At 40.4% G+C, this 19,222-nt stretch overlaps 1 protein-coding gene across 1 annotated transcript in view; it reads left to right on the top strand.

The window, feature by feature from the left end:
- Nucleotides 1-19,222, top strand: part of cpsf3 (cleavage and polyadenylation specific factor 3) — a 49,170-nt gene that overhangs the window by 8,823 nt on the left and 21,125 nt on the right. The window contains exons 4-11 of the mRNA XM_063037960.1: nucleotides 4,436-4,564; nucleotides 5,423-5,600; nucleotides 10,217-10,306; nucleotides 12,293-12,443; nucleotides 14,055-14,230; nucleotides 15,523-15,681; nucleotides 16,368-16,514; nucleotides 17,004-17,156. Of these exons, the coding sequence (XP_062894030.1) occupies nucleotides 4,436-4,564; nucleotides 5,423-5,600; nucleotides 10,217-10,306; nucleotides 12,293-12,443; nucleotides 14,055-14,230; nucleotides 15,523-15,681; nucleotides 16,368-16,514; nucleotides 17,004-17,156 (1,183 nt within the window). The remainder of the gene's footprint in view (nucleotides 1-4,435; nucleotides 4,565-5,422; nucleotides 5,601-10,216; nucleotides 10,307-12,292; nucleotides 12,444-14,054; nucleotides 14,231-15,522; nucleotides 15,682-16,367; nucleotides 16,515-17,003; nucleotides 17,157-19,222) is intronic.

The following is a 19,222-nucleotide window of genomic DNA, read 5'->3' as shown; positions in this document are numbered from 1 at the left end:
TAGCCTGTTGGGGTCCTCTACTCCATCCAGTGCTTCCAGTGTGGCCTCCTGTATATCGGCTAGACCCGACGTAGCACTTAAGCTCAGAAAAAGCGGGATCCCCCAGTGGACACCAGTTTTAATTCTACTTTCCATTCCCATTGGACATGTCAGTCCATCCTGTCCTCTACTGCCACAATTAGGCCACACTCAGGTTGGAGGAGCAACAATTTATTTTGTCTGGGTAGCCTCCAACCTGATGGCATGAACATTGATTTCTCATACTTCCTGTAATGCCCACCCCGCTCCTTCACCATTCCCTATTCCCATTTCTCTCCCTCACCTTATCTCCTTACCAGCACATCAGCTCCCTCTAGTGTTCATCCCCCTTACCTTTCTTCCATGGCCTTCTGTCTTCTATCAGATTCCCCTTCTCCAGCCCTGTATCTCTTAAACCAATCAACTTCTGTTCTTTACATAACCCCTCCCCTTCCTGGTTTCACCTGTCACCTACTACTTCATATTTCTTCTTCCCCTTCCTCCCACCTTCTTAATCTGACCCCATCTTTTTCCTCCAGTCCTGTTGAAGGGTCTTAGCATGAAACATCGACCGTTTACTCTTTTCCATACCATCTCGGTTGGCCTGCTGAGTTCCTCCTGCATTTTCTGTCTGTCGTTTGGATTTCCAGCATCTGCAGATTTTCTCTTGTTTGTCATTGCAGTGCTACTCCATTCAGTGCGAAACAGCATATTGGCAATTCAATTACTAAAAACATAATGACTACATTTAACATAACGGGTGGGATATTTAGAATGACATCTAAGTTACAACTGAATTAAAAACAAACAACTCTAAGTTTAAAAGAAACAGTGGCTGCTCCATCCAAGTGTTGCACTTGCCCGTGTTATAAAATATGATTAGATATAGCATCAAGAATTAAAGCTGAAATTCAAAAAAAAATACAAAGAGCTCTGAAGTCAAGGGGAGGTAGCTGCCCCAGTTAAACCCAGATATTACAAATGCCATATATTGCACCTAGAGATTGTCCATGGTGCCGATGGACTATGGGAGGGTAAGCGGGAGGCTTTGTTCAGTTGCATGACAGCCCTGGGGAAAATGCTGTTTTTCAGTCTGGATGTCCGTGCAGAGATGTTTCTGTACCTCCTGCCAGATGGTAGGAGATTGAACAGGTGATTACTGAGGTAGTCCGTGCAGAGATGTTTCTGTACCTCCTGCCAGATGGTAGGAGATTGAACAGGTGATTACTGGGGTAGGATGAGTCCAGCACAATATTGCAAGCCTGGCATAGACAGCGTGAGTTATAGATGGTTTCTTGTGAAGTCTTGATCACTCATTGAAGTGCTTCCTGGTCCATTTTGTTTCAGCTAGTGTACCATACTGTCATAAAATAGGTCAGTATGCTCTCAGTAGCACATCAGTAAAGGTTTATTAGTAGATTTTGGAGCAGATTTGCTCTTTTTTAACTCCTTAGATATTATAGGCAGCCCTGAGCCTTCCCTTCTATTAAGGAGGTTTATTGGTCCAAGTGAGGTCCTCTGATGTTCACCTTCAAGAACTTAAAGCTGGAGATCCTTTCCACTGCTTCACCATTTATGAGTAGTGGAGCTTGTTCATACCTTCTTGATTTCCTGAAGTCGATAATCATTTCTTTGGTATTGGTAGTGTGATCTGCAGATTTGCTGATGAAGTTGATGGTGCAGGCAGGGGCTCAGTCACAGTGAAAGGAATGTAAAGGAGTGGGCCCAGTACACACCCCCGCAGTGCACCAGTGTTCACAGTCAGGCAGGTTGATGTGTACGTGACTAGCCTGACTGTGGGTGTGATTGGTAAGAAAGCCCAGAATCCAGTTGCAGATTGATGTATTGAGTCCCAGGTTGTGTACTTTTAATGGACACCTTGGTAGGGAGTGTGGTTTTGAAGGCAGAACTATAGTTCATAAAAAGCATTCTTGTATCGGTGTCCTTATACTCTAGGTGTTCCAGTATGGTGTGGTGAGCAATGGAGGTGGCATCATCAGTTGATCTGTTTGCCTTGGCCCAGAGTAGCAGGGATGGTGTTCTTAACGTGGGACATAACTATTCTCTCCAGGCACTGGGCAGTAATGGGGGTGAGTGCAACTGGTCTATAGTCTTTAAGGCATTTTACTGCTGACTGCTGTGGGACTGGGATGATGGTTGCTGTTTTGAATCATACAGGGACCACAGCAGGGGACAGAGAGAGATTTTTAGTAAAAACCTCAGCGCAGTCCCTGAGGACCCATCCGGGTGCGCCGTCTGGTCCAGCTGCACTGCTTGTGGAGAGTACGTCCCACCTCGTGTGCTCCCTGTCAGCACTGTGCCCTTCTCATGTATACAGGCATTCATCACTGGTTTGACATCATCCCTGTCAAACCGAGCAAAGGCGTTGCTCAGCTCCTCAGCTAGCGTGGCATCACTGTTTGCAGGGACAGGACATCTTCCCCGTGATGGACCTGATGCCTTCCCATAGGTGTGGCTAGGGTTGGTGACGTTATTGAAGTGTGTCTCTAGCTGTTGGCTATTTTGATGCCTGTTTTAAGTTTGGACCTGGCTTCATTGTATGCTGCGGCTTGAGTGAATCAGTAAGCAGCGTCTCAAGCCCTGAGCAACTTTTGGAATTTGTTGTTCATCCATGGCATGTGACTCAGGAATACACAAATGTCTTTATTGCTGGTGATTTTGTTACACCAGTGGTTTCCAGCCTTTCTTACACCACAGACTAATACCATTAAGCAAGGGGAACCATTAACCAGGGGTGGGAACCCCTGGTGTGTTTGATATAGTGCCTGACCTCTGATTCAGTTCCCAAATGATGTGTTGCTTGACATGCAAGCAGGTTCCAGTGTGTGCACTTGAAACAGTCCTGAAGTTGAGAGACAGCTTCCTCAGGCCGTACTGTCACCGACTTGGTAATTGCTTTTGTGTTCCTTATCACTAGTCTTTAGGCTGGGGTTAGAAATAAAGGCAGGTGGTCGGACAATTCCAGGTGAGGGCATGAATAAACCCTGTATGCCCCCACAAAATTGGTGTAAATCTAGTCCATTGTATTGTTGCCCCTTTGGGGGCATTTTACATTCCACCAAAATTTAGGGAATACTGTCTTAAGGTGGCTTGATTGGAATCACTGGCTACAATGAAGGCACCCTGAGAGTGGGCAGACAGTTGCTTATTAATAATATCTAATTTGATGTTGCCTTGTGCTGGAATATGGACGGCTGTGATGTAAACAACTGTGAATTCTCTTGGTGGATGGAAAAGCCTGCACTTTAGCGTGAGATATTCCAGGTTGGGACAGTAGTGACTATCATTGATGACAGAGTTCATGCACCAGGCATTGTTGGCATAAATGCATCAACCACTGCCTGATTCTTACCAGAATCTTGTGTTCTGTTGGCCTGTTAGGCTGTGTGGCCTGCTAGCTCAGTAGCTGTATCGGGCGCATTATAATCCAGCCAGATTACAGTGAAGATCATTACACAGTGGTCGAGTAAATTCCTTTGCGTGGTAAGTCTCAATCTGAATTTCATCCCTTTTATTAGCAATCATTCGGGTATTTGCAAGGAAGGTGCTTGGAAATGGAGGCTTGAAGGTGCAGCTTTTAGCCTAACACAGATCCTGGCTCGCTTAACACACTTCTGCCTCCTCTGGTTGTGCTGTTTGCCAGCATCTCCCAACTGGGGCTGCTGTCCAGGCTTGCCCCGGTGTAACATCATGTGTTCCGTGAGAGTGAGCTGAGAGCTCTTAATACACATGATATTCAGAAGTTCCTTTCGGCTATATCGTAGAACATTTGTCTGATGTGGTGAACTTGAAGCCACTGTGACTGTGTGCCTCCATCTCGTAGCAGTGTCAAAGTAGATTAATTATCTTCGCCTTACAAGAAAGGTGAATCTGTTTCTGGCTGAGATGGTAATTCCTTTGAAAAGAGAGTAAAAGAGCCGTTCATATAAGCTAGGTACACCTTGGCTACTTCCATCATCCAAAGGAGAATATTCCAGAATTTATTTTCTCTGCTATTTAACAAGTTTCTGTCTAGAAATCATTTGGTTTGAGGTAGGTATTTAATATGCACAGTTTTATGCTGGATGAAACAGACTAGATGGACCAATCATCTTTCTCTATCTTGTATCTGCATCTTCAGTTATATTGTGTTTGCACCTTCAATTATATTGGTTTGACATGTACATGCCATTAGAAATATTTTACCATCTATATTCTAAACAGTTAAGGGATGGAGTTTTAGTGATGCGAACAACAAGGAAGACATACTGTTGTTAAAATAAATACTGTTGTTAAAATAAGTGAATAGCTTGGGTCATGTTTTACAGCAATGGCTTTTGTTTGCAAAGACTAAATACTGATCCAACAATATTTATGTACAATTAACCTTTCTATTGTTAACATAGTCATTTATTAGTTTCCATTTAGATCACTGTGGTGCACTTCCATGGTTTCTGCAAAAAACGAGCTTTAAAGGCAGAACCTTTATGACACATGCTACAAAAGCAATATATCGCTGGCTGCTGTCCGATTACGTCAAAGTCAGGTGAGAGAAACCATCTATTTTTCTCCTGCTAAGTTAGTCGTGCTGCTCTGATGTAAGGTCACAACCTGAAACATCCACACCCATGCTTCCTGATCCGCTGAGTTCTGTCAGCATTTTGTTATTCGTGATGCCAGTATTTGCTGAATCTTGTATCTCTCTCATTTCCAATTTTCAGTTGATGTCTAATTGTCTTATTTGCTCTGAAATTTGAATGAATCTGTACAACCAGCAGTGTGATTTTATTTTATTTCGTGATACAGTGTGGAGTAGGCCCTTCTGGCTCTTCAAGTGATGCCAACAAACGTGATTAATCCTAACCTAAATATCAGGAGAATTTACAGTGACTCATTAGCTTGCCAGTAGGTCTTTGGACTGTGGGAGTCAACTGAAGGGGATAGAGAAAACCTATGCATTCCACAGGGAGGACAGACAGACTCCTTACAGAAGAGTCCCGAATTGAACTCTGAACCCTGGAACGTCCTAGGCTGTAATAGTGTCAGGCTAAGCACTATGCTGTTGTGGCACCCCTACCATGGATTTGGATGTCATGTAATGCAGGCACTTTCAGGCCTCAGGATTCATTAAGTTCACTATGTTTCACTTCAAATATTCATAGAAAATTTACATTCAGGAGGAGGCCATTTAGCCTGTGTGCATAAGTAATTATCCAATAATTATACAGGTCCATGGTCCTGCACATTTAAGTACTTCTTAAATGTGATGAGGTTTTATGCTTATCACCCTTCCACCCTCTGGGTGAGAAAACTTTTCTTAACTCCCCTTTCATGCTTTGATTTATGTGAGCGCTTGATATCACAGTGGACACATTTATGATTAACATTTTTTTTTGTCATTAAGTAATATCTCTGCAGATGATATGCTTTACACAGAATCAGATCTAGAAGAAAGCATGGATAAGATTGAAACAATCAACTTTCACGAGGTGAAGGATGTGGCAGGTATCAAATTTTGGTGTTACCATGCAGGCCATGTCCTTGGAGCAGCCATGTTCATGATTGAAATAGCTGGGGTGAAGGTATGTAAAAATACACGTATACACAAGTGATAAATTACAGAAATACTTTAAAGCAATGGTTCCCAAATTGTTTTAGGTTACCGCCCCCTTGATTCCCAGACCACATTCCCAGTGCCACCCTCTCCCTTTTGGCCCTTCACTTAAAAACTATGAAGAATTTTGATTTACCATGCACAGTAAAAGAAAATAGGAACAGCAAATTCAAAGAATTGGCAAATAATTGTAAAAAAAATTCAAATCTATTTAAAGCTACAAATAAAATTATTTCTGTAGTTAATTATAGTAAAAATAAATACATCAAATATTTTAGAGTGTACATTAGTAGAAACATAGAACACAGAAAACATACAGCACAATACAGGCCCTTCGGCCCAAAAAGCTGTGCCCAACATGTCCCTACCTTAGAACTACCTAGGCTTTACCCATAGCCCTCTATTTTTCTTAGCTCCACGTAGCCATCCAGGAGTCTCTTAAAATACCCTATTGTTTCCGCCTCCACTACCGCCGACGGCAGCCCATTCCATGCACTCACCACTCTCTACATAAAAAAACTTAACCCTGACATCTCATCAGTACCTATTTCCAAGCACCTTAAAACTATGCCCTCTCGTGCTAGCCATTTCAGCCCAGGGGAAAAGCCTCTGACTATCCATATGATCAATGCCTCTCATTATCTTATACACCTCTTTCAGGTCACCTCTCATTCTCCATTGCTCCAAGGAGAAAAGGCCGAGTTCACTCAACCTATTCTCATAAGGCATGCTCCCCAATCCAGGCAACATCCTTGTAAATCTCCTCTGTACCCTTTCGCTGGTTTCTACGTCCATCCTGTAGTGACACAACCAGAATTGAGCACAGTACTCCAAGTGAGGTCTGACCAGGGTCCTATAGAGCTGCAACATTACCTCTTGGCTCTTAAACTCAATCCAACAATTGATGAAGGCCAATGCACCATATGCCGTCTTAACCACAGAGTCAACCTGCGTGGCAGCTTTGAGCGTCCTACGGACTTGGACCTCAAGATCCCTCTGATCCTCCACACTGCCAAGAGTCTTACCATTAATACTATATTCTGCCATCATATTTGACCTACCAAAATGAACCACCTCGCACTTATCTAGGTTGAACTCCATCTGCCACTTCTCAGCCCAGTTTTGCATCCTATCACTGTTCCGTTGTAACCTTTGACAGCCCTCCACACTATCCACAACACCTCCAACTTTTGTTTCATCAGCAGATTTACTAAACCAACCCTCCACTTCCTCATCCAGGTCATTTATAAAAATCACAAAGAGTAGGAGTCCCAGCGCAGATCCCTGAGGCACACCACTTGTCACCGGCCACCATGCAGAATATGACCCGTCTACGACCAGTCTTTGCCTTCTGTGGGCAAGTCAGTTCTGGATCCAACTATTCACTACCTCATTGCTTTTTCGTCTTTCAGTTAAATGGATGGGCTTGGTGCAGTGATATCAGCTTCTCAACATCAGGCTGATGTCACTCGGAAATCTCAGGTTCTCATGCTCAGTAATATGCTGTCTGTTTCATTGCTTTGAAAGAGGTTGAGCAACTGCACTGAAACTGTGCTCCACTAAAAGTGATGTTGGAAGGGCAATAAGGAACATATTGACCTTCTTCCACACTGCAAGGTAGCGTTCAGAGATTTCTTTCTTGATAAAATTTTTAGACTCTTGGCTTCAGCTCAAAGTCATTTTGTGAGGAGATCAGTTCTTCCTCCATTCTTTCTGTTAATTTCTCAATATGAGTGTTCAAGAATGGAATTATTACCCAATCTGGAATTTGAATCGAGAGAAGATCCTGGAACCTGTCTTGACATGTCTATGCAGCACACCCAGAAGGGCACAGTATACTTGAAGGTCATCATCTGGTATTCTTTCTTTCGGGTTAACTTGCACAGAAATGCGCAGATGACTAATTTGATTTGATAAGATTCACATCATTGCAATGTCAAAGTAAAATTTATTATCAGAGTACATATATGTCACCGCATACAGCCATGAGATTCTTAATACTGCGGGCATACTTAACAAATCTATAGAACAGTAACTGTAAACAGGATCAATAAACAACAAACTATGCAAATACAAATATAAACAAATAGCAATAAATAACGAGAGCATGAAATAACAAGATAAAGAGTGCTTGAAGTGAGACCATCAGTCGTGGGAACACCAGCAATAGAATGAGTGTAGTTATCCCCCTTTGTTCAGGAGCCTGATGATTGAGAGGTACTAACTGTTCTTGAACCGGGTGGTACGAGTTTTGAGGCACTTGTACCTTCTACCCGATGGCAGCTGCAAGAAAAGAGCAAGGCCTGGGTGATGAGGATCTTTGATGATCGCTGCTGCTTTTCTACAGCAATATTTCATGAAGATGTGCTCAATAATTGGGAGGGCTTTGCCCCGGGGCACATTGGGTGGCAACCTTGCAGTTTCTTTTGTATTTGTTTTTTACGAGGATGAGTTGCTAGCTCGATGCTCAACCCAGTATGGATGCAAGGAGCTGGCCGGATTCCATTCCAGGACCACTCTACTCAAAGTCCGGTGTGGATGCCACTATACCACTGGCAGGCGAAATTAGTAGTGTCATGCCTAACATTCTCGAATTGATTACTGAATGCAGCATTTGAGTCTTCAAAGAATTTTATCACAGTTTCAAAAATCACATAAAAAACATCTCTGGCAGTTTCCTTTTGAGAGCCATATGACTTATGTTTGCAACAACTATTCAGACTGTTCATCATTCACAAAACAAAGCTCTTGAAATAGTTGAGAATTGAGAGCAGGGAACTTGATTTTATTTACCACTATGATAACAGTATTTAATGGTTTGTGCAACTGATCACATAGGTTTTTTGTGACAAGATGTTTTCTGTGAGTTACGCAGTGATTGGTAAATATGTTAAGTACAGCTTTTTCAAGAAGACATTAACCCCACGGTGGCACCTTGTCTTTTTCCATCTGTTACACAAGCAAGGATGTTGATGAGCGAAATGTCCTCTTTGAAAAATTGCTCAACAACATCAACTATTGATTCCCCCTTCGTATTTGTTTCCAGTCCCTTTGGAAATAATAACTGAGCCATGCTTTCATCTTGTATGAAGTGAACATGAAAGGATAAGGGAGAAGGCAGGAGATTGGGGCTGAGAGGAAAGTTGGATCATCAGCCATGATGACGATGGGCCGAATGGCCTAATTCTGTTCCTATACGTTATGGTCTTATGGAGCATAACTAAGAAGCAAAGATTCATGCCTGTCAAAGTTGACCCATCGAACTGTAGAGCAAATTCTATTGTCCTAAGTATGTTGCACAATCTCAGACATTTCATCTACTCATCTTTGAACAGAGTTGAGGCTGAGTGGAATCACGTTAATTTTTAGTCTGGTGACAATCAAAACCGTACTTAGAACCGTCCTTACTGCTGGCAGAATCAATTCTGTTCCAATTGTAAGGGGTTTTCCAGAATTAGCAATAAGCAATGAAATGTTGTATGAAGCACACAAACCATCACTATTTTGTTGGGAGTTGCTGGCAAACATGTTTTGAAATGTTTTCCATTTCTCAGAGTTTCTACAAAGTGATTGAAAATAAGCCAAGTTCTTGTTTGCTTTATTAGTGTATATTTTCTTCAAATGTTCAAGGAGCCTTCAAATGCTGCGAAGACCATTCAAAAGGGCAGATTCTGAACTTTCCACTATTGAACACCATACCCTAGCACACCATGTGATTATTAGAGTATAGGAATCGTATTAGTTAACACTATACTACTATAGTGGATGGCAATAATGGGCGAGCCAGGACTGATTTTTCAGCTCAGATTTCTCATGATATGCCAAATTCAGATGAATCATATTGCATTTCAACAACTATAACACACTTCGAGCAAATTCTAAGAGATGAGGTGATTATGTGATCATTGTAATCAATTATAAGGCACTGAGAATAGAATGTTTATAAATAAGAAATTTGTTTCTTAAATTAAGCCTGTAATCCCTCAGCTGCCCCTATTGCTACCAAGCACTTCCCCCACTGTTCCCTTTATCTTTATCGTCCTCTTAGAAAGTCTCACCGACCCCAGGTCACCCTCTCTGGGAACCACTGCTGTAAAGAAGCAGGTATAATGATGACCTATCTCTCCTACAGTAATCTTTCATCAGCACTTGATCATTTATATATAATTAATGATTTTCTGCTTTTTCACAGGTTAAAGTGCTGTGTTTAAACTGATTGTATAATAGTGACGGAAGATAATAGGCCTATGACAGCAAATGCTGAACTGATAGAAAGTATAATGATGTGGATCAGAATATTTTGTCTAAAAGTTATGGATATTCATAAATTTAGTGTGAGGCTTTATAGTGATACCACTAATACTAAAATGCATTGTACAAAACTGAACTCAGTTACTGTATATCAATGTCTTTATTTTAGAACTTTCCATGGAACACTGGAATTTTCAGTGTGTGTTAAAGTAGAGCCCATCTATTGTTAATTTCTTGTGTTTTTAGCAAATAATATGCAGAAGGAATTTTTTCTCATTCTCAATTACTTTCGACTTTGTGATCTTTATGCTTATCTCAGTTGTTCTGTTGCAGATTTTGTATACTGGAGATTTTTCCAGACAAGAGGACAGGCATTTAATGGCAGCTGAAATTCCCAGTGTCAGACCTGATATACTTATTATAGTAAGTTACTTAATGTCATTCAGGAAATTGTAATGATGTCACCGGCACTGAAATGTGTGTACTTGAATGTGAAATATTATGGCAAATGATTACTCCAAATTTTAAAATCAAACTATCAAAATGAAATCTAAAATCAGCAAGCACTTTATCAAATTTTAGATTCAGATGTACATTGAAACATGGAGTGAAATGCCTTGTTTGCATCAACAACCAACGTACCCAAGGATGTGCTGGTAGTAGTCCGAAAATGTCCCACATAATCCAGTGCCATCATAGCTTGGCAAAACGGCACAGAACATAAAACAGAACATACCAAGCGAGAAAGCAACAATGGCAAAACAAGCCCTATTCCTCCCTTCCACCATCTGTGCATATTCGCAGTCCCCTAGTCCCAGGACAGGCTCTCTTTGGCCTTTAGCCTCCAGCAGACTTGTGGATTTGCAGACTGGGCCTTCAGCTACTCAAGAGGATCTGCAGGCAGGCTCCTGCCATCAGGTCTTGACTTTCAGATTTCTGATTGACCTTCATGCTTTGATCTTCGGTATCGATCTAAGATTTGCCAGTGACAAGACCTGGAACACTAGGCCTCAGACTCTGATGTCACTGACGCACACCTAGGGGTCCCTGATAGATGCCAGAGCTCAGTGCCATTTTTTCTAGAACTTCTGGTGATTGAGTTGTGTGTAGATTTGTTAAGAGAAAGAAAATACTTGATGCATGGAAAACATTATTCAGTTTATATAAATTACGGTATCCTGTTGTCTCAGGTCCTGCTAAATAACCAGCACCATCAGATTTTACCTCTGAAGTTCCATAAAACAGCAGGATTTCTTAAAATCACACATGGTTGCCAATCATTTGATTACAAAAGATGATTGGACTATTAATTATGACCCTGAATATCTGTAGTAAGTTTATTGTTAAAAAACAGCCAGTTCACTACATGGTGATGCTCAGGGAAAGTTCCAGAGATTTGAAACTGTTGGCATCTCTCTTTAGCACATCTATAAAAGTGCATGTCATTAACAGGAATGTTTGGCTCATTAAGTCACAATTAAATGATTCCCAAGGTCATCATTGCACTACAAAGAGGTCTAATGGTTGTAGTGAATGAAGTGAAGCCCTAGTGAGTGAAGTTCCACCTGAGGTTGTATACACAGTCTTGGTCTCCATTTTTAAGGAAGGATAAACTTGCATTTGAGGCAGTGTAGGGTAGGTTCACCACATTAATTTCTGAATTGACTAAAGAGATGTCTGAACAGTTTGGACTAGTGCACACTGAAGTTTAAAGGAATGAAAGATGATCTTATTAGAGCAGGATCCGCAGGGTGGATGGTGAGAGATTGTTTCCCATGGTAGATGTGTCTAGAATGAAAGGCATAGTTTCTGAATAAGAATGACACTCCCCCCCCCCCCCCAAACCACCACCACCATTTAAGACAAATATGGAGGATTTTCTTCCTCCAGGGTCATGACTCTTTGGAATTCTTTACTCTGGAGAGTTGTGAGGATGACATCATTGAATATGAAGATTGACAGACATTTGAACTGCAAAGGAGTCAAAAGGTGTAGGGAGAGAACAGGAAAGAAATGATAAGGAGGATTGAATCAGCTCTTACTGTCTTTTGGAGGTGGCTTGAGAGGACAATTAGCTTGCTCAAGCTTCTTAAATGTTTTCATCTCTAAAAGTAGAGGTCAAAAGTCTCAAAATTAATGGTCAGCATTCAGCAGCTTCCCCCAAATTCTACCTCTATGGGCTATTTACAACAGCTAATCAACCTACCAAGGATAAGAAGTCTTTGGAATTCTTTACCCAGGAGAGACATGGCGATTTGCTTGTTGAATAATACGGGGTTTGTGCCAGAAAGTAGCTCTGAGGTAAATAATTGAACATGGCAAGAAAGACCAAAGAGCTTCCTGCTGATTCAGTCCCTCATACTTCATGGTCATTATATTTTCAACACTGGTATTTCCAACTTTATACAGGAATCCACTTATGGTACACATATTCATGAGAAACGTGAGGAGCGTGAAGCTCGATTCTGTAATACCGTACATGATATTGTGAACCGCGGAGGACGCTGCCTCATCCCTGTCTTTGCTCTAGGCCGGGCCCAAGAGCTGCTACTGATATTAGGTGGGTGTAAAAGCAGATTTGTAATTTATGCCTCTATTCTTATTTTTTGTTAGTAAATTAATATAAAAAGTAGATGAAAACATTTAGGGGGAGCTATAATCATAGCATTTATCAATAATAATTCTAAATTGCAAAGATTAGAGAAATTTTCAACTCTCCTGTTTGAGCAAATGATGCTTAATTCTGCATTAAATGAAGATGGTCTTTGCTAGCAAAAATACTTTTCAGATATTTGATGAAGTGTCTCAGCTTGAAGCGTCGACTGTTTATTCCCCTCCTTGGATGCTACCCGACCTGCTGAGTTCCTCCAGTATTTTGTGTGTATTACTCTGGTTTTCCAGCATCTACAGAATCTCTTGTGTTCAGATATTTACTTTATCATGAGAATCCTTTGGTTGATCCTTTCTGCCAGTCTATTTTACAAATACTACTTAAATGCTGATTAGGTGCGAAAGGGTATGGATAAGTCAAATAAAGTTGAATATTTCACTTCTTGCTTAATGGTGCAATATTGTGATTCAGGGTTAAATACTAGAAGAGCAGCTGTGCTCACTACTTGCTCTTTTGAAGCTCGGTGAAGCTGGAACTGTACAGTAAAAACAAATCACAGTCATATAGAGCATGCATGACTGACGATGCATCATCTTTTCTTCTTTGCCTTTCTGCAGCCTTTTGTTGTATAATTAATACTGAATAACTGCTTTCTCAAGTCGAACTGGGATCTTTGACAGCTGTAGTGTCCTTTTTGATTTTGACTAAACTTCTGACTCTATATCCCCTCCAGCATGTAGTCTGGGTGCTTTTATTAGCATTGCATTACCCACCTTCATTCCTAACATTCCCCAACCACTCTTGAAATGCTTGTTTATGACTTTGTCACCTGATACGATTATTCCAATGCTCTTCTGCCCAGGGTCCATTCTCCACTTAAGTGTGAGCTTATCCTTCATATTGTTACCTGACCCTGTTGTTCTTTGGTGGCACTTGGTTTTCCAATGTCATACATCAAAAATTACCAACCACGTGCTCAAAGCCTTTCAGGACCTTGCTCCTTCCTATTGTTATAGCCAGCACGAAATAGAGGAATGGATATGTCCGAAACATGCGAGAGAAGAGGGTGGAAGCAGATACGATAACAACGTTTAAGAGCCATTTAGGAAGGCACATTTTGCTGCCCTAAATGCCAGTGCTGTAACAGGCAGTGAAACCAACAAGATAGGCACAAATACAGACAGGCAATGGAGATAAAATGGCAATAAACCACGTGCAGATGGATGGGGTTGGTTAAAATTGTGTGGTGGTTGTCGCAGGCATTGTGGGCTGGAAGGCCTGTTCCTGTGCTGCAACACACATAAAAGTTGCTGGTGAACGCAGCATCTCTAGGAAGAGGTATAGTCGACATTTCAGAGAGGTACAGACCCTCTGAAACGTCGACTGTACCTCTTCCTAGAGATGCTGCCTGGCCTGCTGCGTTCACCAGCAACTTTGATGTGTGTTGCTTGAAATTCCAGTATCTGCAGATTTCCTCGTGTTTGCTGTTCCTGTGCTGTACTGAATTGAAAGATGCAATAAAAATGGAAAACTTACTATTATTTTACTTACACATAATAGATGAATATTGGCAGAATCATCCTGAACTACATGACATCCCCATCTACTACGCCTCATCCCTGGCAAAAAAATGTATGGCTGTATATCAAACCTACGTCAATGCCATGAATGAAAAAATTCGAAAACAAATCAGTATTAATAATCCTTTCGTCTTCAAACACATCAGTAACCTGAAGGTAAGAGGATTATTGCAAACTGAATTCAGCTGACATATATGGGAATTCTCAATAATGCAGTATGTCCTTTTTAAAATATAGTGGATGCTGATTAATTAGGTCACACCAGGACCAGTACATTTTGGCCCAATAAAGCAGCTGCCCCAATTAGCCGAAGTTACATGGAAATAGTTCAAAAAGTATTTAAAAAAAGATGAGCTACAATTTAACGGAGTGACAGATTATGCATTAGAATGAAAGACAGAACAAATTAGAACACTGCTAGTACAACTGGTGGTTCTCTGTCATATTCGACGATGACAGAAACCTGTGTGGGAGAGTTTTTAAAGTAGAAAAGCCGTTGCACTGGGGCAGTTCCACTCTCGACCTTAGAGGTCTGGGTCTAGTGGGATGAGTAGATGTTACAACTAGTGTTTTCCCTGGTTGAATTGGATAATCATGACGACTTCTGTGCCTCGTCATGCACTTAGCTGTCCATGGAGCATTGCTGGACTGCTTTCCTGGTAGTTGGGTCTTACTGTTGATCTCATCCGCCCAGTCCGCTGGAGTTGACTTCACATGTTAGCACAGGCATGTCTCTATCTCATAGGGAATGAGACCCGCTGGCTACTCTCACCTAGTTTAGTCCACCTGTTGATGCAATGTAATGCCAACTATCAGTGACAAAGATCACTGCTTTTCTCCAAGTACGTTTATTATCAAAGTATGTATACTATATACAACCTTGAGATTCATCTTCTTACAGGCAGCCACAAAACAGAGAAACCCATTTTTAAAAAAAAACATCAAACACACAGTGTGCAGAGAGAGAAGAAAACAATTTGTGCAAACAATACAGTAACCAAATAGCATTCAGAACTGAAGTTTATGAATGTGAGTCCACAGACACAGCCAGTCCAGGAGCCCATTAGCTGCAGGCCATAGCTTCAGTTCAGCTCAGAGATGAGCTGAATCAGCTGATTAAATCATTTTCCATTTTTTAGTTTCAAGTTAATCAGGCTGATTGTAGGTGAAAATATTTGGGCAGTGTCAGCACATTTCTTAGTCGGAACATTAATCACAAATTATCCATAGGCAATCTGCTTCAGGAAGTTGTAATGGTGGCTGGAGAGAAAATTGACAAAACATTCATTCAATGAAATCTGATACAATAATGTTTATTTTCTCATTTTTATGCAAATGTGATGTATCTTTAAAATAGTAGTGCACTGATAAATCAGTGTATTGAGTAACAGAGATTTTGTGATAATTGACGATACTTCATTTTCTACAATGCCATTTTCTTTTTGAAGAGTATGGATCATTTTGATGACATTGGTCCAAGTGTGGTGATGGCCTCTCCTGGTATGATGCAAAGTGGTTTGTCCAGGGAATTGTTTGAAAGCTGGTGCACTGATAAGAGAAATGGCGTCATTATTGCCGGTTATTGTGTTGAAGGTACACTTGCTAAGGTAGGCAAAGTCAGAATGCATGCTTCTCAAAATGCATATTTTTATTTAATTTCAGTTGAACCCAATTGTTCCACATTTTGGGAGCTTAAAATAAGTCACTAATGTCACAATGTTAAGTTTACAACATTGGCTGTACTCCTACAAAATGCCAAGTGACAGCTAAGCATTTCCTTCTGTAGAAGAAATATTATTTGAGCATTGATTTGTTGCTATGCTCCCCCCCCCCCATAGGTATTGGTGCAGTACTGATCCTCAGATGTTTTAAAGAAAACAAGCCAACATTGGTTGTAATGTCTGTCCTTACTAGCCCTCTTGTTCATTTGCTATTAATACTAACTGGTGGAATGCAAGTATGTATTACACTGTCTCTCTTTCGCTTGTGTCCCTGCTTAACCAAACTTCAGATACGTGTTGACTAATATCCTCTTGGGGAATATAGGATGGAAATTCATGATTAGAAGATTGCTGTAGCTATTTCCATGAGGTTATTAAAGTGTTCCTCATTAAAACAAATGGTTCAGAATAAGGTTTGAGGAATGATCTTAACTTCAAGGCAAAGAGATCATTCTTGTTTCTTGTGGAAGTTGCTAACTTTTTTTTGTATTGCTGACAGTATATTAAGCACACTTAACTATTTTGCAAACAATGTTATGTTATTCAGTTAATATTATTTTTTATAATTTCAGCATATTATGTCAGAGCCTGAGGAAGTAACAACTATGTCTGGACAGAAGTTACCATTGAAGATGTCTGTAGATTACATTTCATTCTCTGCACATACAGATTACCAACAGACAAGTGAATTTATTCGTGCATTAAAACCACCACATGTGGTCAGTACTGAACTTTAAAAATGTTCAATTTATATTCCCTCCCTATCTTTCACAAAGTGCCTTCTCATATCAGAATGTAGTTCCAATACGGTGATTCTGTATTCTGTCAGACTTTTTCTGCGAATATTGAAAATCTATTTTTTGTATGTTTTAGAGAAATAGCAAATCACATTTGAGCACTATCCGTAATTCACCTGATGTCTGCCTATAAACCTGTTCCAGTATACATCACTGGAATCAGGAGTAAAAGTAATGGCTAATTGACTTTCCATACAACTGAAGTGCATGTTCAGTCTCTGCTGTTTTTCCCCCCAAGGAGAGCAGGTGTTAGCATTGCACATTTTGTTGCCTTATTTTATTTCAGTGTCCAAGAGATGGACATTCTGATTTAATCTTTGATAAAATTAAAGTATCTGTTATTTGTTTCATTTTGTAAAATGCAGTACATTAATTTACTTCCCTTTGGGACAAATCTGGGATTTCTTACAGCTGCTTGTCCATGGCGAACAGAATGAAATGGCAAGGCTGAAGGCAGCGCTTATCCGGGAATATGAAGACAATGATGAGGTTCATATTGAGGTCCATAACCCACGTAACACAGAAGCTGTGACACTATACTTTAGAGGTGAAAAGCTTGCCAAGGTAATTACAATAGGGTTTCACTTAAGGTTATCAACATGCAGTGGACTAGAGCATTATTTTAATCTTTTCAAATTCTTTTACTCTTCTCCTCCTGTGGCTGTCAGCCTCTTCCTGATTTATAATTACACTGGGCAACGAATGTTTTTGAAAGTGTTGCTTCCTCTGAATTTTTTTTTGGTAACAATAGACCTCTTGAAGCTGAACACAATATACCTTCAGACTACTTGTATCACATAGAAATGTGGAGATATGAGAAATTAACTTTTATTGAATATAATGTGTTTAAATGCATAATGGTGCTGATGCTTTGCAATTGTTCAATTAAGCTAAAAATGTTTTTTTGATGAAGTTCATTTATACTCAGTCTGAGGCCTCTTGCTTAAGAGTCCAACAATAATCATTCAGCATTGATGGATTCCAGTTGCCCTGATACTGTTTCTCCTTGACTGCAATGTCCTGGTGAAACCTTTCCCCATGCTCATCACTGACAGTGACAGGATTTGCAAGGAGAAATCTAAATGGGAATGCAACAAATGTGAGGAGCCCAGGCTTCGTCTTGGTTGCCAATTTTACACTCGAAAGAGCTCATAGGCTTTCTTAATAAGAGGAGTCATGCTCTGTCTTTGAGATTTAAGTGCATACTCACCACAAATATAACAGAAAATATTGCAGCTGTTGCAACAGTGGGGAGTTTGCTATCATAAATACCTGAAAATACAATTAGTTTATTGTAATGAGTACACACACTATGCTATGTGTGTAGAGCATGGACATCAACATGATCGCAAATTGATGGACATGTAAACGCAGTGCAGAGAACAGTGTGTTTGTGATGCTTTTATAGCCTATCTAAAACCTGTCCTGCCATGTAACATAAGACCATAAGACATAGGAGCAGAATTAGGCCATTCAGCCCATTGAGCCTGTTCCGCCACTGCATCATGGCTGAACCTGGATCCCACTCAACCCCATACACCTACCTTCTTGCCGTATCCTTTGATGCCCTGACCAATCAGGAAACTGTCAATTTCCACCTTAAATATACCCACGGACTTGGCCTCCACCGCAAGCATTCTACAGATTCCTCCTTACCTCTTCTAAAAGGTTGCCCCTCAATTTTGAGGCTATGCCCTTTAGTTCTGAATACCTCCACTATAGGAAACATGCTCACCAGATCCACCCTATCTAGTCACTTCAACATTCGGTGAGTTTCAATAAGATCCCCCCTATATTCTTCTAGATTCCAGTGAGTAACAAATATCGGCAATTACAAAGAAAATAGTGTGTGGTTGGGAAATCTCATGGTGATTTTCATGTTCATCAGCCCAAAATCCAGAAGATACACCCAAAAGTAGTCAGGAAGCAAAATCTTTGTTGTCCAGTGTTATTACTTTGTTATGCAACTTCTTTTATATTTTCAAAGTAAGTACCAAGACTAAAATAAACCAAGTTAAATTTGCTCTTCACTGACATCATTGTTTATAGGAAAAACACACTGAAGAACTCAGGTGGCCTCAGTCACAGATTGTAATAAATGTGTTATTTTAAATCCAGAACTGATTATGAAGGTACTAATACAGATTTTAAAAAAAATCCCACCTGGAGTTCATTATTCTCATGGTTTGATTAGACTGCAGTTTTGTGACCAAGTTGGATGTATTTGTTGAGGAAATCTTAGTGTAGGGTGATGAATTCGCATTTCAGTTTGCCCAAGATGGCCTCATCATGAAATAGCATTGTATCTCAGAAAATGGAACAATCAACTTCAGTCTTTAAGTTAAACTATTAACTGCAAAGATCCCTTCTATTTATAACTGATGTGTTTTCTGCATATGATATGGGATGTAGAACTGTAAATGGAATTGTGCATGTGTACTGCATTCTGCCTTGCACGTGCTGTGTGAATACTGTTGTACAACATTCAGCTAAATCGGAATGCCTATGGCTATTGTAATTTTGCCAGATCAGGTGAACCGGATTTTTAAAAATTTTTGTGTTTAATTCTGCTCTAAGCACGCATATACATTAGCTGTGAAGTTATAGTTCTCTGGACACACTGAAGTTTT

The sequence above is a fragment of the Mobula hypostoma genome, chromosome 2 (genome assembly GCF_963921235.1).
Source record: "Mobula hypostoma chromosome 2, sMobHyp1.1, whole genome shotgun sequence".
Classification (NCBI taxonomy): Eukaryota; Metazoa; Chordata; class Chondrichthyes; order Myliobatiformes; family Myliobatidae; genus Mobula; species Mobula hypostoma.
This window is presented reverse-complemented; position numbering and strand designations above follow the sequence as displayed.